At 37.2% G+C, this 22,482-nt stretch overlaps 2 protein-coding genes across 2 annotated transcripts; both read right to left on the bottom strand.

Annotated features, from left to right (window-relative positions):
* Positions 1 to 710: 710 nt before the first annotated feature.
* On the bottom strand, positions 711 to 2,933 carry LOC105059729 (putative UPF0496 protein 2). The gene is made up of 2 exons (XM_010943144.4): positions 2,694 to 2,933; positions 711 to 2,073 (listed from the first exon to the last, which is right to left on the bottom strand). Exons 1-2 carry the CDS (start codon positions 2,758 to 2,760, stop codon positions 887 to 889), a joined length of 1,254 nt encoding a protein of 417 aa, XP_010941446.2. The 5' UTR covers positions 2,761 to 2,933; the 3' UTR covers positions 711 to 886.
* A 3,848-nt stretch (positions 2,934 to 6,781) lies between these two features.
* Positions 6,782 to 13,463, bottom strand: LOC105059658 (uncharacterized; the record flags this gene model as incomplete). The annotated part of the gene is made up of 5 exons (XM_010943038.3): positions 6,782 to 7,061; positions 7,137 to 7,214; positions 7,349 to 7,406; positions 8,059 to 8,177; positions 13,187 to 13,463. Coding segments are annotated over 5 exons (726 nt in total), but the record flags the coding sequence as incomplete, so codon positions are not given.
* Between the last annotated feature and the right edge of the window lie 9,019 nt (positions 13,464 to 22,482).

The raw sequence follows: 22,482 nt of genomic DNA, 5'->3' as shown, positions 1-22,482 counted from the left end.
ATTCCTAGGACTCCTATGTTGCTCTAGCAACGATCTGAAGGGTTGCTTTCATTTTCTGGGAGCCCTTTCTTTTGAGTTTTGTCAAGATTAACTTTGATGATAGTGTTAGGGATGGCAGGATTGGTACTGACTATGACATCAGAGATTTGGATATCCGATTGCTGGCGACGGGGGGTTCATATTTATTGGAGCCTTTCGTCCTAGAAGCTGATCATATCAAGCCATCTGGGCAAGCATCATTTATGCCAGACAAGAGCTATGGGCAGAAAAGATTTTCATAAAGAGGTTCTGTTATTGTTATCACCTGTATCCAAGATGAGACTAAGCAACTGGAGGCCCATCCCCCTAGATCTAGGATGAGACTAAGCAAGTGGAGGCCCATCCACTCTTCCGTGATATCTAAAGTTTCCTTCATGATTTCACCACAATGTCTATCAGACATGTCTTCCAATAGACGAACATCACGGTATATTGGATTGCATCTTACGTTACTGAGCATAATAGAGATTGGATTTGGTGACAAGACGAGGTCTGTCCGTAGGTTGTGCAGGATATTTTATTTTCTGATTTTTTTGAATTGCACACTAGAATGATGTGATTGCCAGTATATATCAAAAATAAATAAATAAATAATGCTAAACTGCCAGTCAATAAAACAGTGAAGAAAAACCTAGCAGTGCTTACCTCCAACTCTACTTGTCAATCACAAAAGCATCCTTGTTCCATCTCAAAATCAAAGAATGATAATAATTTATTATAGCCTGAAGAAAGAGAGACCAATACCTCTACATGGGCACCTCAAACCAAGAACAAGTTCCTCGCCATCATCATAAAACTAGTATCAACAAAAATATAAGAAATTAAACTAACGAAGGAAAAGAAAGAATTATTGCATATCTACAACGTTGCCGCCGGAGGTCGATCGGGCTGCTTCTCCCATCATCTCCTGCGCCACCATCCTTCGGCTTCTATTAATAGTAATCAAGCACAAGTAGATGTGCTCCTCGAGCTCATTGAGCTGCGCCGCCAGCTCCTCCTCCCCTCCCTCCACCTCCCTCGCCGCCTCCCTCACCAGCTGCCGCTCTCTAATCCTCAGAACCAGCTTTGCCACGTCCCGGCCATGCTCCACCTCGTCGTGCGCCCGGCGCACCATCCGGCTCACCGTGTCCAAATCGCTCCCCACTATGTAAGCCCCCTTCGCCGCCGCATCCACCTGCGCCCCGGCTCTCTTAAGATAACTCTCCCCTCCTAGCCTCCTCCTTATCCACCTCGAAGCCACCCTTTGCCTTGCTGCCACCGCCGGCGCCGGCGCCGCCGCCACCGCCACCAGTCCAATGCCGACCACTGCATGCGCCGCGACCACCAATGCCGCGACCACCGCAGCCCCGCAGACGCCAATTAGGATGACGCCGGACGCCTTCTTTGCTGCACCGGTGAGATGTGCCCGCCGGGCTATCCTCCGGTTGGCCGTCGTGAGCCGGGCGACTAACGGGCGGCAGCTGGCGTGCACATAGTGGAAATGGGCCAAGTTGATGGGGGAGAGGGGGTTGTCGAGTTCGACGTGGGACTTGAGGTCGGCTAAGGTGGTGCAATCGTTGTCGAGGCGGTTGTGGGATAGTTTCAGGAGGAGACGGCGGATGGAGCGGTGGTAGGAACGAGCGCGGTCGATGGAGGCGAGGAGCGTCGTGCATGCGGTGCAGGCATCGGAGGTGGTGTCGAAGTAGTCGAGGAGGAGAGAGTGGACGGGGAAATAGGCGTCGGCGTCGGCGGTAGCGGCGAGGAGGGTTTCTTGGCTGGGCTCGAGAAGGAAGTCGGAGAGGTGAGCATAGCGAAGATAGGAGAGAGGAGAGGAGTGGGAATTCCGGCGATCCTTCACCACCTCTACTTCTTGGTCTTGATGATGGCTGGGGGATGGGGAGAGGGAAGAGATGGTTCGCCTGAGATGGTGGTGGGCTTTGGACCACATGTCGACGAAGGACTTGGTGCGGAGGGCGTTAGAATACTCCTCGTCGACGTTGAAGGTGGTGCGGGGCTTGTTGTTAGCTTGCCTTGTTGCCATGGAGAGCTCGCTCTCTGTGGGAAATGAAAGAGGAAGAGGAGAGACGAGGAAATAAGGAAGTGATAATTTTGATAAATAAGAGAAAGGGTGCAATAGTGTGTTACTTGGGGAAGAAGTAAGACCAAAACAAGAAGAGAGGGCTTCCTTCTAACAATGAATGCGTTTGTTTTTGCTTGAAGATAATCTTATAGATGATATATAGGAGGAAATCGGACTGTAAATCCTTAATTTTTTATTGTATTTCGTTTCTTCTTCATGATATTTTCATTTGCTCTGCGTAGTTAGTGGGAAGAAAAAGGGAAAAAAAAAAAAGGGGAGAGAGAATAATGTCCCTTTTTTTGGTAAACCGAGAATAATGCCTTTTAATATCACTCTTAGTCTAATTACTAAAAAAAAAGCAGGATATTTCTTGAACTTCTAAGATTATTACTATGTTGGCATTATCATTTTCAAAATGATCAATTATTTCAGTACTAAACAAACATACTTTTAGACTAGCTAGTTTATTGACAAAAGATTTGTTCATTAAAAAAAGGCTTAGTCACAAAGAAAACAAAATGGTTTAGTCTAAAATTTATGTGACAGACTGAATACAAGATGAAGGAAAATCATCAATAGTCCTGGATGGACTCACCAATGGATGACTGCTTGATGAATCTGGTCTTTGAAGCGGAAGAAGATAACATCAACTTGGGCCACATTCTTCTCTCTTTCCAACAAAATGAGCTCCTTTGACTAGAAACTTTTTATGATTCCAACCCTTTCTATTAGATCTACGTAAGCTCTGGAAGCAATATTTTTATCTTGAACAGGAGACTTGACCTCTCTAAGGAGTAGGATGAAGAAGATGGGAGAAGGGGTGGGCTGCTGTTTCTTATAAGGCAAGGGAGAGAAGAGAGAGAAAGAGAGGTTAAGAGGAGGCCAGAAGCCACACCGCCCCTGAGAAGATGCCGTTTGACACGTCAGAGAAGAAGGAAGGTCCCACCCCAGCGACCCCACGCGCTTCGCTCGGTCTCACGGATTGCCGCGGTATCTTCCGAACGAGCCAACCTCGAGCTGGAGTGCCACAACCACAAGCACACGCTAATTAACTCCTCGCCACCTTTTCTTTCTCTCTCACCCCTTCTCACACTTTTTCTCCCTTCCACTCGTTCACCACCTTTTCTCTTTCTCACCATCCCGCTACCACCCGAATTCTCTTCTATCAGGTTTCTAGAAGGGCATTATGTCCTACATCTTTTTTTTTTGCCCCCCTTTTCTTTTTTCTCTCCTCTTTTTTTTTTTTTTTTGGGCAGGCTTGTATTTGGAAGAATAGTCCCAAATTAAGGAAGCTCGTGTCATAATTAAGAAGAGGCGAGAGAGACAGCCTATTAGTATTACTGCTATCAGCATTTAAAACTAATATTAGGCCAAAAATTAATGCTATATATGTTAGTTTTATAGAATAAAACGTTGCAAGATATAATTCCCCATTGACGATATTTACATCTCTTCTTAATCTTTTCATCCATATGATAAATCCCCTCCGAAGTTGAGAAATAGATAAGAATGATTATTCACGATTTTAAGGGAATTATAGCTGAAATTTCTTTTAACTAACTCAAACCAATAAGTATATATTATCCCTCTAAAGCATGTGCATGTTGGTTATGGATTGAGGAAAGATTCAAAAGGAATTTGAAAAAGTGTTACAGTTGAGCTTGACATTAGTGAGGAAAAAAATAAGGAAATCTTGACAATAAAATAAATATTAAATCGTTAGCGAAAAACTAGACAAAGCATAGATGGTGCATACAAGAGGATTTAGACATTAATCCATGAGGAGATAGTAGACCACACAATCTAAACTAGTGCCATCTAGGGCCCAGTTAAAAGGATCACTTATCATCATAGTCATGCTTGACTTTATAAGTGGCATACGGGTTTTCATTAATAACAACAGCTATATGAGAAGGGCATGCAATAATTAAGGTAGCATATACTCTAAAAAGCAAGTATTTTTGCAAATTAATTTTTGTAGAAAAATAGAAATCTAGGTGGAACCCTATTTTCATTGAAAACTAATCACCCTTTGATGAACTTATTCAGGTCTAAAGTTGTGTAATCAATAGATAGATGCCATGCAACCCACTTATAGAAATTTGTTGCAACTGAGGTTGCAGAGGATTCACAAACACCTTTAAAAAGGATCCATACAAGTCAGTTGCATCCGTATGAAAGAGTACATTAAAATATTCTGCCAAATCTCAGATATTCTTCTAGAAGTAGGTTTTACATGGTGGGTAGTTTTGATTTTCTTGTACATTTGGCTTGGTGGGATACCTCTTCTGCCCTTAGCATCCCTTTCCTTTTTAAAGATCATTATCATTTCATAAAATAGGATTCATTTGATTGATTTCTAGTAACTAATCTAATCGAAAAGATTCACTCGACATGTCCTGTTGGCAAGGAAAAGTGTGGCAATTAAAAGTTATGGTAACAACATTTTCTTGTTGATTTGTATGTTAAGTGGAACTTTTTTCTTTTGCTACACATTGGAGATGACTCTAGTTCTCTTAGAACTTGATGCAAAATTCCAGCAGACACAGCTTTCATCATAAAATTTCAAGTCCAAAGCATTATGGTGATCCACATTGACACGAACCCAAGTGAAACCAACATAATGGGTTTGATCTTGATAAGAATGCCACGTTCCTTCATCACAAAACAGATCAGACGGTTAGAGTTGAAGGCACAAACACGAGCCTATTAAACCTAGACAAAGAAACACTATCCCCCATTTGCTTAGAGTGCACTTAACCACAAATCTATCCCCTATTTTTGGGTGCCAAAATACCAACACACGCAAACCGACCACGCTTCAATCTCCCAACAATAATCTATACACGTGTCGCACCTTAACAATAATTCTTTATAATTCGCGAACGCTTTCTAAAGATGGCCCCACCACCTGATCTCCCTTCAAAGTCGAGTTCCTCAAGAAATGTGTTTCGTGCCAAATCCAGCAACAGAGGATAAAGAGTCGGTCATCACGGGTGTTTGATTCGTTCCATTGGAGCATCTCTTTTATTGGATAACATCATGTGTTATCTTCCGTGTTCTAACGTACGTCATAATTCGGTGTACTTCATGATTTAATGGTTGGACGGGCTAAGATGCATGGATTGGTGATTCGTGAGATGGTTGCTCCAACGGTTGTTCCGCCGAGATTTCACGCCGTCCGTGGATTTCCACGTTGTGATTCGTGAGATTGCTGAGTACATGGAGTCTACCGAGACTGGGCTGTGATTGGTTGCATGTAACTCATGCTGGAAAGTTGATGGGTGAACGTAAGGGCGATGAGGACGAGGAGCCTCATCATATCGTTTGGCGTGTTTAGGATGTCAAAATCCACATCGTTTGGCGTGTAGGAAGCCAAATCCACGATATATGGGATATTTTCAAAGGAGAATTAGCAGCCGATCCTTTTTTTTTTTTTTTTTTCTCTCTCCTTTAATTGCCATTTTACGTTCAGACTCATGCATACCGGATATCTCATGTTTAGCTCAGCTGGTACAAAGTTGGGATGTTGTAATGCACATTTAGTTGTATCTAATTACCCATACCCATCCTTCCAAGATCACAATGGCTAAATTGTACCTAATTACTGAGTTTCAAATCAGAAAGCTCAAAGCACCATCTAAGGCATGTCTGTTTTGAGAAAGTTAAGATTCTAAAATAGAAATAAAAATAAGTAATTCATTCCAACCATTCGGTTGGAAAAAATTTTATTTTTGTTTCGATTTTGAGGAGGAATAGACTGCTTTGATCCTCTAAAATACAATCATTATTTTCTTTTAAATTCAAATTTCATTCTAATTACGAACCAAATATATCTAAGGATATAACCATTCCAATTCAAAACACGAACCAAACATGCCCTTATTATGACCAAAAAAGTGACTAAAATTTAAATGATGTTCAACACACAATCTCATGAAATTGAAAGGAAAAACCAGCAACCTAGGCCTAATCAAGAATCTAGGTATCAAATGACTTGCATAGAATGGTAGTACCTAATATCAAATCCAGACATAAGAAGATAAGGGAAAGCAAACAGCTACAAGAGGTTGGCATCTCTTTGATTTTGGAATACCTCAATACCGCATTTCATTCATGATGAGTCATGACCTCAGACTATATTTCAACTACATGAGCAATGTGGATGCTCCATGTGTTCTATATTTGTACACCCAATAGGCAATGCAACTTGGAAGGGTTGGACCAGGCTAAACTGTAAGCTCAAGCCAGGCTTGACATGATGTGCCTAAGCTCTTGCTGAACTGAGCTTGAACAAGTTTTTTTTTATCAGGCCGAGCCAAGCGGAGGGAGAGGTCCTACTCATTATTGCGAGTGATATATATTTGAGCTTGGCTCAACAACTTGAGTGTCACAGTCCTCAAAAAACATTGCTGACCAAATTTTAATACAGTTTTGTACAGAATCACTGCCTAGAACAGTATCACTCGCAAATAATTCGGAGTTTTTGACCGCTCACATTCCACATGGGCCACTAAAGCAGCTGATGCACCAGCATACAAAATGAATGATTTTAACCTAAAAGTTATTGTACAAAGCCAGGGATCAATATCAGAAAATTGGATATAGTTTGGCATTGTGGAAACTTAACATCTGGAGGGTCATGAGAAAGAAGAAAGGGAAAAAGAATAGGAAGAGCAGAGATAGGATAACAGTCTTGGCAATAATCACAAAGTGCAGCTCCACTACAAAACACCAAATTTACAACAATATATCTCCTATCAGATATGTTAGAGAGGCAAAAGCAACACAGGACAGGGGATGAACTCGGCCAACAAATTTCCATCAACATGCTTTGAATGGATTGCTTCCATGCTTAAGACTACAAGATCCAAGTTCAAGTCATCAGCAACCTCACCTATAATAGCAGTTGGCATCTTTCCTTCTCCAAGCTGCTCCATCAACTCAAATTCCTTAAAACCACCTGACAAAGAAAGAAAGAGTCTCAAACATATGTAACTGGTTCTAAGTACTGGAAGGACAACTAAACAAAACCAACCTTCTGAAAGGTGCAATCTGATACTAGAGAGTTGAGTGTCATGCTCCGGGATTGACTCTTTCGGCTTATCATCAATAACTGCAGGGAAGATGAAGTTCTATATTTCTTGAAATCCTTTGTTCAAAGGTCTATCTTGCCAAAATAATTCTATACAGCTTGTGCACGGTGTATCTCTAGTAAAGTAGTTGCAACTGAAAATTCGGTAAGCATACCGACAACTGTGATGTCCGCTCCATACTTTTTAGCCAGAGCAGTGGTGGTTGCTGCAGCCTGCCAAAGACAAAATTTTATCAAAGAAAATAAAATACAAAAAAGAAAATTGTTCTGAAAGGTGTAAGGGTCTAAATGTAATGTCTCACAGAGCAAGAAAATTATCCTCACTAGATTCTTTAAAAAAAAGGATTTTCTGAAGCTATCTTTAGTAAGATGTCAGACTGGGTTTTAGGTCAAATGGTATCTTGTAAAACCTAAAATTATATTTTGCAAGATATCTATTCACCCTCTTTTGGCCCTCTAAACAAGTTTCCTTCAATCTCAAATTCCACCTTGAAAACCAAATCTTCCGTATCCAACCATATCCTTCCACCAAAATGAATGGTTCAATCACAAGCACCATCTACAGCATTAGTATGCTTTCCTCCTTTCTTCCTCCTTTGCTTTGTCGACCTCCACTATCTCCTTTCCTCTTCTACATCTGCCTCCAACTCTCTCTCCCTCCAACTTCATAAGCCTGCTCATCCTCTGCTCCTCATCTCCTCTAGTCACCCCACAGGTTCTTCCTTCTCATCCACTTTCCTCCCCACCCCTCCTCTTCCTCCTTCAAACTGTTCCATAGAAAAAGAAAAATTTTCACATCCTGCCTAAGCAAGCATTGATGCAGCGATCGATGGGTATATTTAGGACTATGAGAAATAGAAAGGACCTGTCTTGTTCCCTCTGAAAGGTAAGGATTCCGATCAGTAACTGGAAGAAGCACATGCTTGACATTTGCGAAAGCATCTACAGCCAAAGCACTTTCAGATTCATGCATCTCTGCCCTTGCTGAAAAGGTGACAGATAAAGGATTTAGCTTTAAATTATATCACATATAACCATAACAGCATCTATTCCAGGTTTATCAGCTTCATGAATTCTAACATGCTTTCTAGACAGCTGCATTTCACAAACATCAGAAATTGATGTGCTCGCATTTCACTTGGGTGTATGTACTTTTCTTCTTTTTTTTTTAATAACAAATTAAAAGAATTGTTTACAAATAATATAAAAAACAAACTATCCATTCCAGAAGGAAAGAAGAATCCATACAGAAGCCATCACTGGTAATTTATCTCCTAGAGACAGAATCGGTAAAAGTAGAAGACCACAAAAAGCTGGAAATAACAAAAAACAACCACAAAAGTTCCTAAATTTTTTACACAAGTAATGCTAAAACAAAAGATTTAGTCTATAAATCTTGAGCTCCTACACAGCATTATGAGCTTGATTGGCAAATGAACACTCAACACACTTGGCAAATTACCTCTCATACCCCCCACCCAAATAAAAAAAAGAAAAGAAAAGAAAAGAAAAAATATATTTTCACAAATACCTAAAAAAATATAATGGATAGACAAGGTACAACTGTACAATCAAAAGTTGATACATGGAATGAAATTCATGCAATTTCCATGTTCTCCAAAGATGTTTAGAAGACTAGCAATTTTGAGGCAGCTACTTCATAAATTAACTTCTATTTTGAATAGAAACCCTGAGTAAACTACTAATGCCACAGATAAGATTTTTATTTAGGAGCCCACTTGGATGCACAGGAAGAAAATACAATAGGATTAAAATCTTTTGTAAATGACTGATGGTTTTGAGAGAATCCTTCAAGCAAAATGTATTCTTGTAATTGTTACATGGATGATAAAAAGAAATTATATAGGGAAAGAAAAGTGAAATCAGAATTAGATTAACTATTAGAAAATTATTCAATGACAAGCAAGGTTCACCACTTGGAACTGGACTCTATGCTAGTTGGCCAGCAGTATGGTTTGATATACCCTATACCCTTCTGTATCGGTCTTGAACGGACATGGCAAAGTAAGCGGGAAAAAGGAAGAACTGGAGAGATATGTATAGAGAGAGAGGGAGGGAGAGAGAAGAACAGGAGGGAGAGTAGATGGAGATGCCAGTGGTGGCCGCCAGAGAGCCACAAGGACTCCTAGAGGGTGGGGATCTTCCTCCCAGCCCTTCGCCGGGTCGAAACAGGGGCAACCGCCCCATTTCGATCGCAATAATTTTTTTTTATCATGATCTACAGTGAAGTCGGCAACATGGAGGAGGGCGGAGCTTTGGAGGCCTCAACATCCTTCCGATGGACTCAGCAAGCCTCCAGCGGCTTCTCCGACCTTTCCTCTCCTTCCCCCCCCCCCCCCCCTCTCTCTTTTCTTCTTCCTCCCAACCGATGTACCATTTTTTATGCTAGAACCATGTTAGTCAACCGCCAATACAGTTTGGCACACCCTAAACTGGTTGGTTCAGGATACTTCAGCAAATGCTGGGGACAAGTTTTTGAATAGAATTACAGGCATCGAATGCTCTCCCAATCTCCTTACTTTGAAATATTTTACTTCCAATGCCAAATCCATACACAATATTATTAGATAGATCCATATACCATCTCTTAGAACAAACTCGGGTTCACAAGATGCAAGAATTAGCACCAAAAATACTATTTGTTACGGATGGATCACGATTCATTTTTTTTATCATATCCATGAAAGTTGAGAACTTCATCCTTGCTGCATTCACCTTCTCTTTCACATGTTAAAGCCATAAGATCACCATCACCATCGATATCTAACAGCTCTAATGTGAATTCCATATAGATATTCAACTTCAAGGAAATAAATGTTTAAAGACAGAAAAGAAGAAAAGACAACAAAAAAAAAAAAAAGAAACTAAACTAACTTATATTCCATGTCCTAGACCCTTTGGATTAAGAGAGAAGTGGTGGAGGAAAGATGACCAAGCAATCAATTCGTTGCACATGACCAGATGTTGAGAATCCAACCGCTTGAGAAACCTACATAGAAAGAAGAAACACGGGAAGAAACACCACCATATCCCATCAGCAGAGTCATGTCCATCATATTATCTCCTTCCCTCTGCATGACGTTGAATCAGGTAGGCTCAGCACAGTGATAGGTGAAAGGGAACAGACAAGAGAACTGAGGGTTTAGGTGTGAAGGGCAAGACTGTAGGACGATAAGATGTTGCAGGCAGCAGACTCATGGACAACAGTGGAGATGGGTTTTTTTAGGAAGAAAGCTGGGGATTCTGACAACTTGGCTGAGTGGTTTAGGAATGGACAATGGAGATAGAGGCATTTGGAAAGTGGTGGAGTTGCTAGCAATGTTGCAGCAAAAGATGGGTTGCCTTGGTTGTACGACGGTAATGGGGGCAGTGGTTTAAGACCCTTTGATATATCTTCATCTGCAAAGAAAGTGCAAACACCCAGACAAAGGGCTCATCTTTGAATAGGAAAAAGAATGGATCCATAGGGTCCCAAATGAATTGGCATGGAGAAAGAGACTTCATCTAACCTGTGGAATTTATATGTGCAATGTACTAACCTGCATGCATGTAAAGGAAAGAAAGTCAAGCATATTTTACCACATTATTGACAATTTATTAAGTCATTTTTCACCTTAAAAAGTAATCCAAACACTTGCAAGGAATATAAATATTCATTTAGATTTACCATGAAAAAAGTTCTGATTCTTGCGGATTTATGGTATTTAAAGGTATCCAAAAAGGCCTCAAGTATGTAATCTGCCCTTATTTAAGAGGTTCAGGTTTCCAAATTGCACCATCTTAAGCTTGATCCTACTACTAGAGAAAGGACCTCGAAGAATCCATCCACTGGCAGTTTATGGCACAGACATAAATTGAAGAAACAATGCTAATGAGTTTGACAGCTATGCCCTCCCCAAACATGTTACATTCCAAAAGATCATATACATCATAATGCTATTTTGTGGATTGAGTAATGATTATTGTTTTTATAGCATGGCCTTAAATAAAGTTGTCTAAAAGATTGGCTTTAAATAAAGTTATCTAAAGCACTCTACATTTTTATTAAAGTACCTCTAAATGAACTTGTCAAAGAGATCATTTTTCTCATGAAAACCTAAGACACACTGAAAAGCTCAATGTGAACTATGCGCTCAAAGATACCAGATTTGAAAAAGAAAAAGAGATGATCCAGGGTTTCTTCATTTTGATATACATATTACACAGACGAGCAATTTTAAAAACATCTCCTTGCAGTGATTTTGGTATATGAATAATATCAATATTCTCTCCACCTGTAATCGCCTGAAACCCCACCATAGGTGATACACTGGTATTCCATACACAGGCTTTAGTTACTTATCTCTAATTAGATGGTCTAAAACTACATATAAGCAGTCAATATCATATTTCTTTTTCAGATTGGCCATATTGACTCTGCCATGTAGTTGGAATCCTCCCAAGTCATATCTTAAGATCACTTCCCACTACATTCACCCAAACCCTCTATTATCTCCTTCCCTACATTCCTACTCATATATATACACAGATCAATAGAGGCAGTTCATGGTGCTGATCACATATCAGGGAAAAAGTAATCAAATGGTAGTTTATGTTAGCGTTTGTACGTTCATATTAGCCTTAAATGTACAAAACATAATGGACCTCGTTATTATGAGTTTGTAACTACCTGCAGCCTGAAAGAGAGTAGTGTTTCCAGTCACTTTCCTCAAGTAGGATCTTAATTAGAAAAAGAGTTCTACAATATAAAGTTATAAACTATATATAACCATTAATAATGTATGCACATTCACTCTTTCGCTCTTTCATCTCATCATTCTCTTTTCTCATAATCCTCCACAACTTTTGAAAATGTTTCGGGTCTTCATCAATATGTACAAGAAAACATGTGGTCTCTCAAACAAGACCACAGCTTGCAATGACTTACAAACCCTTTTCTTTCCATTAAAGTCAAGAAAATGCCAACTCACATTGAATATAAAAGCAAAAAAATGATAAAGAGTGCCTTGTTATTTAATCATTTACCATGCATCACTAACCATGGGGCAAAACACATGGAACAAAAAAAATTGACAACAACATCATATAGTCATTTTTTTATTCAACAATCAACAGACATGAGATTCTTTTTGTAGCCATAAACCATAATCAACAAATAAAACTCCAATAAGTAACATCATTTGCCAAAGCAAAAGCTTCCCCAATTCCATCACCACACATTCCATCCAACTTAACACAGTTTTTCGTCACAGACTGCTTAATGCAGATCCAACTCAATCTCTTCAAACTTTTGTTAGACAGGACCCCATACCATCAAGCATGATTCTTCATTTTGAAAAAAAAAAAGAAAAAAGTAAAAAAAAAAAAAGCCTATCGTTCAGACTACCTTCTCAAGTTTTATCACACCCAAAAACACCTATCTTTGCAATACCTAGATCATGACTGGACCCTATTTGCTCATACCAATTTGAGTCATAAAGCATTCTTGTCTTTTTTTTAAAAAAAAAATAAAGAATTTGCAAGGGAACAGGGCAAGTTAGGGCGGCACAAAACTAATGAACCTTATTTCTACTTTTCGAGCTGAAAAAAAAAAAAGTTTCAACCACGTGGCCAAGTGAGGTACATGTTCCAATCCATAAGAGCTGACTCTGACTAAAGATGCCCTCTCTACACAACAACAGAATCAATTAAGAAAAATTTCACCTTTAATCTCAAAATTGGACATAATCCATAAAATTAAAAAAGCGGCAAAAGGAAGAAAAAAGTCCCCAGAAATCCTTAAGCATAAGGGAAAAAAAGTACTGAACGAACTTAAAAGATGTCGCCAAGCATCTACTTAACAAAATGACTATTCTCTAGCTATAGCCTAACGAACCATGGATCAAAACTACCAGCAACAAAGAAACTATAATCCAACCCATCTACTAAGAGGCGACGCAATGGACTATAAAAATAGCTGGATTAGCTAATACCTCTGTGCTGACCTCCTCGGCAGGTGGAGAAGGGGTTGGCCTGGAAGGGAGGAAGAGGGGGATGAGAAGAATAGAGAGGGAACGAGAGACGATTTATAGGCATCGATGGCGACCAAAAAACGGAAGTGGAATTTGAACTGGGGCGAGCCAGAGGCAAGCGTGGCAGAGAGTAAGCAAGAGCCGTGGAAAGATTGCGGAGCACCTTCTCTTCTATCTTCTCGTCCTTCAAAAAAGAGCGACAGAGGGGAATGGGATAGTCGGCGATTTGGTTCTGGATTTTAGTTTACGGAGTTCATTACCTAAGTGATTTTAAAAAAGAATTATTTATTAAAATAATATAATTTTTAATCTATTTATAAAAATAATATAAATTTAAAAAATATTATTTAAAATGATATTTTATAATACCATCTCATCATCCCTCTGCTCCACGTGGATGATCAAAAAAAAAAAAAATCACTATTTGAAATAATTTTTTTGATTTAAATTATAAAAAAATATAAAAAAATAAAAATTTTAATTTTAATTTTTTAAAAAAATAAAAATTTTAATTTTGATTCAAATAAAAATCATCATTTTAAATTAGTATTCCCATTTCAAATTATTTTTTTAAAAAAATATTTTAAAAAAATCTAAAAAAATAAAAAATAAAATACATCATAAAAAAATAGAAAAAAATAACAATTATAATTCTAAATTTTAAGAAAATAAAAATTTTAATTTTAATTCAAATAAAAATCATCATTTTTAATTACAATCTCTATTTCAAATTAATTTTTTTAAAAAAATATCCCAAAAAAATAAAAAAAATAAAAAACACCATAAAAAAGAAAAAAAACTGAAAAAAATAAATAAAAAATAAAAATTATAATTTTAAATTTAAAAAAAAATAATTTTAATTCAAATAAAAATCACCATTTTAAATTAGTATACCCATTTCAAATTAATTTTTTTAAAAAAATATTTTTAAAAAAGAAAAAAATACCTCCAAAAAAATAAAAAAATAAAAAATATCATAAAAAACTAAAAAAAATAAAATTATAATTATAAATTTTAAAAAAATAAAAATTTAATTTTAATTCAAATAAAAAATATCATTTCAAATTATTTCTCCATTTCAAGTTAATTTTTTTTAAAAATATTCCAAAAAAAGAAAAAAAATTCCTAAAAAATATCATAAAAATAGAAAAAAATAAAAAAAAAATAAAAAAATTATAATTTTAAATTATAAAAAATAAAAATTTGAATTTGAATTTCAAAAAAATCATCGTTTCAAATTATTTTCTCCATTTCAAATTAATTTTTTTAATAAAATACCCCAAAAAAAAATATCTTAAAAAAAATAAATAAAATAAAAATATGATAAAAAAAATAAAAAATTATAATTATAATTTTAAATTTAAAAAAAAATAAAAATTTTAATTCTGAGACACATGAGATACATGAGACTATGTGTATCCATGTCCACAAAGCATAATATCCGATCACTTGAAATGATATTTTCAAAAATGAGCTTAAATATCAAAAAATAAAAAAAATATAAATTTTAAATTTAAAAAAAATAAAAAATAAAAATTATAATTCTAAATTTTAGAAAAAATAAAAATTTTAAATTTAATTAAAATAAATTTTAATTCAAAAAAAAATAAAATAAAAATTTTAATTCAAATAAATTTTAAAAAAAATAAAAATAAAAAACCAATCCGTATCATCTCCGTACCGACTTATAGCAGTCCAAACCGCATCGCACCGAGCGGTTGGTAAAAGCACCATAATGTACTAGAGCCTTACCGACCTATACCAGTCTATACTGCACCGTACGTAGTTGTTCGTACCCGTACCAGATCGAGATGTGCCAGTGCTGTCCGATTCATCTTATTTATTAAAAAATCGGTTTGAACTTTGCTGGTTCCCCACTGACTTGTCTGATTTAACTTATTTTTAGATATTTCAAGAAATATAATTAAATTATCCGATATATTATTATTATTTACATTATAATTTCTATAGTCCTTTTAGCATAACTTTTTCTCCCCTAATATTCTAAGACACATGAGACTATGTGTATCCATATCCATAAAGCATAATATCCGATCACTTAAAATTAAATAATATAAAATAAAATTAATAATTAATAATATAAAATAGAATAAAAATATCAAGTGTACAAAAAATAGTACAATAAAAATTTTAAAAATACTAAGTACAAATCTAAAAAATACTAAGTCCCATAAGGACGTCGTGGTACCCGTGGTCGCTTGGACCTTCTCAGGAAGGTCCTCAACGGCTGCTCCTGCTCCTATATCTGCTGTGATGGCTCCTCTCCTATATCAGTGGAGGTCTGCTGGTCATACTGCTCAGGAATAACTGATGCTGATGGATCATCTACGGACTGAGCAACCCCCTCAACCCTCTCATCTGGATACACGGATGTGTCTGAAAAGAAAATATCATACTCATGTGAACAACTGGTACCCGATGATGTCATCTGGGGGATGTAGGAAGAAAAAGGTGCTGCCATCTGTGGATCAAAAGGTGGTGGCATCTGTGCAGCATGTAGTGATGACATCTGCGGAATATACAGTGATGGCACATGTGAAACATTTGGTGATGGCGTATATCTCAATCTGGTGCATCGGGTGCTCCATACCAAGGCACACAGCTATATGAGTCAACACCAATCACCACAAATATTTTTGAAGACGAGCGTCCAACACAAGACCCGACATAGAATCAATCTACATAATAAAAATAAAATTAATAATATACTATAAAATATAAAATAAAAATATAACACAAACAACATAAACTATTTTTCAATCTTACTTATTAGAAGTAAAGATATTGATATAAAATATAATTTTCATGGTCTTATCAAAAGAAGCACAACAGAACTCTCACTCTCGTATCCTAGAACTGCATACTGAGGTTGTCTAATGACTCGCATTGTTATGCAAAAAAATTAAGCCATGTAGTCCTCGGTATATGAACGGCCTCTCAAAATGGGATCACCATGAACAATGTGATCTCGACGTGCATTCCAAATATCGATGTACTCTGCATGTCTGATACGTCAGTTAATATGAGCTCTCTCTTATCGACCAATACAATGAAGTTTCTGGCTGATATCAAACTGCTCTGGGATGCTCTGAATCTGACTAAACTATCACATGATACGATCGAAAAGATGCCACTCTACCACATCAAAACAAATAAGTGGCACTCTAGCAGTCCATGTGTCATGTCCAACTGTACATATCTACGGCAATATAGTCAATATCTTATGTGTATATGACTTCCACAAAAACTGACATAGTTAAAATAAAAAAAATTAGTAAGCTAAAATTTTAATAGATTATGAATACTGTAAAATAATATTTATAAATAAATAAAATTTATCCATCTATGTGTATCAACTAATGTATCCAGCTGGCACCTATAAACCATTATCACTCTCGTCGATATATGATGAACGTTGAATGCAACATTCCATCTGCTTGACAATCTACTCATGTTAAATAATTTTTTTCAGATTTAAAACAATACTAAATTTTAAGTAAACGAAGCAATATTTTTATACCTACATCCCAATGGTCTGTTTAGTCTGAATGGAATATCATGGTCATACTGCTCTGGTGGCATCTCGAGCAACTGTCGCCGTAATGGACTAATAGTCGGTATGCTCTCCTATGTCCAAATCTGTAAATTTTAAAAAAATTATACCTAATATATCAAATCAGAGCTACAATATTAAATTTTTAAAAATATTAAAAATATAAATTTTTAATTCACATATCTATAGTAATACAAGATAACCATCAATCTTGCTCTGATCAGCATAAGAATCCCGATACATAGCCCTGTGCAGGCAAGCTAGTACTGCACTGCCCCAACTAAGCCTACGAACGAACTCTAAATCTTTCAATAATAGCAAAAACATCAACTTCATCTTGTTCGATGAAGTATCAGGTAATAGAACACCACCAAGTAATCGCAGCACCTGACCTCTGACATACTGCTGCACCATCTCCTCTGGTGCATCATCCCTAATGTGAAAATATCGATAACGATCATCCAAACACTCTATCCTAAGTCATGAATGATCAAAAAACTGGATGTCAGGCTCAAATTTTAGCAATCGTAAGCATAAAGCCTACCACTCTGAAATGGTAAGTGTGGGATCAACTCCGGTAACTAGATCGCCATCAATCGATAGTATGGTAAGAATGCTAACATCCTGTAACGTGATGGTCGCCTCACTGAATGAAAGATGAAACGTGTGTGTCTCTGGACGCCATCTCTCAAGCAAGGCAGTAATAAGACCAATGTCCATCTGTATGCGATCAATCCGATACACTCTATAGAATCCAAGATATCGTAAATAATCCACCACTCTAAGTGGGATATGCTCTGTCCTCCAGAAGTCATCATCGGATCGTCGTAGTCTAAGATGTCTGGGCTCCTGCAATAAGATATAATATTAGATGATGTATATGATTTTAAAAAAATATTAATAATAAGAGTAGGATTGGAATGCTTACGCCGCCATCTAAAATAGTCTGTGACCGATGGTGCTCCTGTAATGTAAGAATACTCATGTCTCAAGGGCCTGGATATCACGGATCGTAAGCCATAGCATGCTAATGAATCTAAAATAATGATATTATCCCAAGTGTATTAGAGCATGAAAAATATGATAGCCATTCATTTTATGAGAAATATATTTTAAACATAATATTGTCATATAATACAACTAAAACATACAATACAGTTCATCTTCGGATAGAAAATAATATTAAAATTATAATCCCACATAAATACATAAAACAACATCCCACATAAATACATAAAGTAATATTAAAAATACATCTTCAGAGCCTTTAATTTCTTCCACTGCTTGAAGTTAAAGTGTGTTGAAGTATCCTAGGACAGCGACGACGATCATGACCCTATTCCTTACAAATATCACAGTGATTCTTACTTCTTATTTGTCTATCATCCATTTCATTTCGCAGTCTTGTTGACTTTGGCCTACCTTTCTGCTTGGGTCTTAAACGATGATGATTAGAAATATATTTGAACATACATGTATGCATCCAATAATCTTCATGTGGTAATGGATTAAACTCGTCACTCTAAGCATTCATATATGCTGTAATTGTATATGCATCATTCACAAACCCACGAAAATGTATAGCAATTTCTTGGCACACAGCTAAAACGTGTGAACATGGATATTTGTACATGCTCCACTTCCACAAGAATATTTTTTTTAGTTAAAGTAACAGTATGAGAATTTTCTCCACCTCATAACCCTGCGCTTGCTCTCCTCGTAAACACTTCATATATGCCTCTTTGAAGGTTGAATGTTGTTACTCAGTGCTGGTTAGCTTTAACTTGATCTTCAGCAATCTTAATTGCAACATGAGAAGTAACAAGATTATTTGGATTTTTCTGTACATATCTCAAAGCTTGGGCATACCTCGTATTAAAGTATTTCACAAGATAATAAAATATCATTTGAACATAAGTTGTAATTGGCACATTTCTAACTCCTCGTAAAATACTGTTAAAAATCTCCGACAAATTTGTAGTTAAGACACTATAGCACAGGCCGTCATCATATGCCAATATCCACTTCTCCTTTTCTAACTCAAACAACCAGCTCTAAGCCTCTTCATTCACTGTTCTGATCCTACCCATGATAAAGTTAAACTTGCAAACTTGATGAGTGCTTCCTGCTTGCCATACTGCTCTTTTCAGCTGCACATTTTTAAAATAAATGTTAAAATTACTGCAGATATGTCTTAAGCAGTATCGATGATACGCACGTGGCGGACTCCATCCAATAGACTCATCTGTGATGGCATTTAATATACCTGGATGTCTGTCAGAAATTAAGCATATTCTATTTCTATACCTGGATGTCTTCTACTTTTCATACCATGCTTTCCTGTATGACACTGTATATTGAAATTGATCATTAACGGTTGCCACAATAGCTTCAACTCTAACACCGAGATCTTTTTTAACAATATGTCGAATTAGTGTGCCAATCATCCTTCCACTAACATGTTTATGGTCTCAACTCAACTCCGTAAATAAATAAGTGTGAGGATCCTCATATCTTGTGATTTGAAAGTATCCATATTTTTTCAACATTACAGCATGAAGCCTCCATTTACAATTTTGAACATTATCTGATGATGCGCATCGTACGGACCATAACTTTGAATATGACTGAACTACATTGTATGTCCGATGCTTCACAATGTGATAAAGATCAATAGCTCTCCTTACATAATCTTTACTCTCAAATATTAGATTTTTAAAAAATTCAGTCATCGAGGAGTCCCAAAATTAATAGTCAAAGTTCAATCTTCGACCAGCACTAACACAACCACCATCATCTAAATTTATATTATTAAAAAATTATGAGAATTCGTGCAAACGAGATTGAGGTTCTTCCACATTAATATTAAGCTGAACATCTTCATCATCATCCTCATCTTCACTATCATCATCTTGACTGCTACTGTCTTCATCCATCCAATAATCTTCATCTCCACTTTCATCTGACTCAAAGCCTAGATTATTAGAATTTATTCCATATCAGAAGACACAGGAGAAGTCACCATAGAATTTTGAATAATTGGACAACTAGGGCCGGCAGTAGTAGAATGTTATTCTGCAAATATGACCTCAACATTGTCGGTTTGCATCATAAAAGTTACGAAAGACGAGGAAGGCCCAACAGTATTGTCCGCATGGGTTAAAAGCCGACTATAGTATCTAAAGCTCGGTACATCTTTTTTTTCAATATATAATTCTAAAAATCGATATTCTTAATATTTTCAAGAAAAAGTCAGTATTTTTTCGATATCTTCATCGTTATCAATTGGAACTAAGATATACTTGCTTTGCATTAATTGCCCCGACAGATTAGGAGATCTCCATTTCAATTTTATTTCATATTTCTCTTTGTCTACAGAAATATTGATGTATAAATGATCCAATAACTCTTGACGTGATAATGATGAAGATACTCTAATCATCCAATTTGCAGGATAACTGTACTGCCCATCAATTTCGTCATTCTGTATCATGCCATCATAATATAATAGTACACGAACCCGAGTACTGGCCATTTTCTCAGAGAAATCTATGACAAAATCAAAATCAAAAAATTTAGTATTAGTAATTATTTTATCGTTTCCAAAGATTTACATGATAAATGCAGCGTATCATCAACAAATAGATACAGATAGGTCCTATCCCATTCAAGAATTGCATTAATTCTATAGGTTAATTATATTAATCAAACGATACGCAATAGAGATCGAAAGAAATTTCGACAGTATTTCTCCTTAGTTCTTCCCACACGGTTAAAAATGAGTGAGGAGAACTAAAGAAAAATACTGTCCGAAATTTCTCTCGAACCCTCTGCATATCGTTCGAATAATGTAATTACCTACATAATTAAATACAATCCCCAAATTGTCCAAACTGGACAATCAATTAATCAATATATATATTTTATGGTGTCCGTACAAAAATATATAATCAAATATATATTTTATACGGATACCGTAGAATATCCTACATTGGTCAACTGACGGATCTACGGTTCCACGAAATGCAACATATTGTAAAATTCTTAAATTAGGGTCGAATCAAATTTTAAATCAAATCTGAATCTAATGAGACAAAAATAAAAAATAAAAAATAATAAGACAAAAAAAAAATAAAAAAATGAAATAGGAGGTGGGGGGCACACGGGGCCGCCATCGGGGGGCCACCGTCGGTCGACCGCTGCAGGGCCGTTGCCGACCAGCCACCGCAGAGCCGTGCCGGGCCAAGAAAAAGGGGGTGGGGGGGCGCGGCGACTGCGGCGACTCCAACGGGCCAAGGATGTGGGGGGGCGCAAGGCTGCCACTGGTCGACCGTCGTAGGGCCGTGCGGGGCTGCCGCCATGGGGTAGTCGCCGATCGACCGCGACAGGGCCGCACGGGGCCATCGCCGGGGGGCCACTGCCGGTCAGCCACCGTTGGGGGCCACCTCAGGGCTGCCATCGGTCGGCCGCAGCAGAGCTGCGCGGGGCCGATGCAGGGTAGCCGCAGGTCGCCACAGGGCCGTGCGGGGCCACCGCTAGGGTCCGCCGCCATAGGGCCGCTGTCGGGATCCCGTCGTCGGGGGGATGCCACCAGCTGGCCGCCGTCTGCAGACGATAAGGGAGGGCCAACGAAGGGGGACGGCCGCCGCCTGCCCGCCATCGGGCCAAGGATGTGGAGGGGGGTGGCGTGCGGGGCCACCGCTGGGGGGCAGCCACCGACATGCCGTCGATCGGCCGTCGCCGGCCGAGCAAGGGGGAAGGGCGCGGGGAGGGGCGACCGAGCAAGAGGATGGGGCGGCCGGCCAAGGGAAGTGGAGGGGCAGGGCAGCCGCCGCCGGCCCACCGACAGGCCAATGACATTGGGGGGCGCATGGGTCCGCTGCCGGCCGACTGTCATTGGCGGACCAAGGAAAAGGAGAGAAGAGGGAGAGAGAGAGGAAGAGGAAAGAGAGAACAGGGAGCTCATCGTCGTGTCGCCAGAGAGAAGGAAGACGCCGGAGCTCACCGCCAAGATGAGTTTGGTTCTGCTTTTTTCTTTTTTTTTGGGTCTTAACCAGGTAAAACGCCATGGGAGATGGCATTTTTAAAAATGCCACTTTCTACGTTGTTTCTTAATTTTTTTTTTAGGTTTTTTTTGAGATATTTTTTCAAAAAAAATAAATTTGATATGGAGATAGTAATTTGAAAAGGTGATTTTTATTTGAATTAAAAATAAAATTTTTATTCTTTTTAAAATTTTAAATTATAATTTTTATTTTTTCCCCATTTTTCTCCTTTTTCTATAGCATTTTTTAATTTTTTTATTTTTTGAGATATTTTTTTCTTTTTATGGGATTTATTTTTAAAAAAATTAATTTGAAATTGGGATAGTAATTTGAAATGATAATTTTTATTTGAATTAATATTAAAATTTTTATTAATTTTAAAATTTTAAATTACTTTTTTTATTTTTTTCCAATTTTTTTCTATTTTTTTCTTTTTTATGGCATTTTTTAATTTTTTTTTTATTTTTTTAGGTATTTTTTCCTTTCTTTGGGATATTTTTTTAAAAAAAATTGAAATGGAGATAGTAATTTAAAATGGTAATTTTTATTTAAATTAAAGTTAAAATTTTTATTTTTTAAAAAAATTTAAAATTATAATTTTTATTTTTTTCTCATTTTTTTTCTATTTTTCTATTTTT

Source organism: Elaeis guineensis, chromosome 16, assembly GCF_000442705.2.
Source record: "Elaeis guineensis isolate ETL-2024a chromosome 16, EG11, whole genome shotgun sequence".
NCBI lineage: Eukaryota > Viridiplantae > Streptophyta > Magnoliopsida > Arecales > Arecaceae > Elaeis > Elaeis guineensis.
The sequence above is the reverse complement of the archived record's forward strand: the minus strand, read 5'-3'. Positions and strand labels throughout refer to the sequence as shown.

What these genes read in the sequence shown, in the direction of transcription:
- LOC105059729 (XM_010943144.4), bottom strand. Translation starts at nt 2,760, where the DNA reads ATGTGGCCCAAGTTGATGTTATCTTCTTCCGCTTCAAAGACCAGATTC. An exon ending in CATCAAGCAGTCATCCATTG is followed by an intron (nt 2,074 to 2,693) that starts GTGAGTCCATCC and finishes CATTTCCCACAG; the next exon opens with AGAGCGAGCTCTCCATGGCA.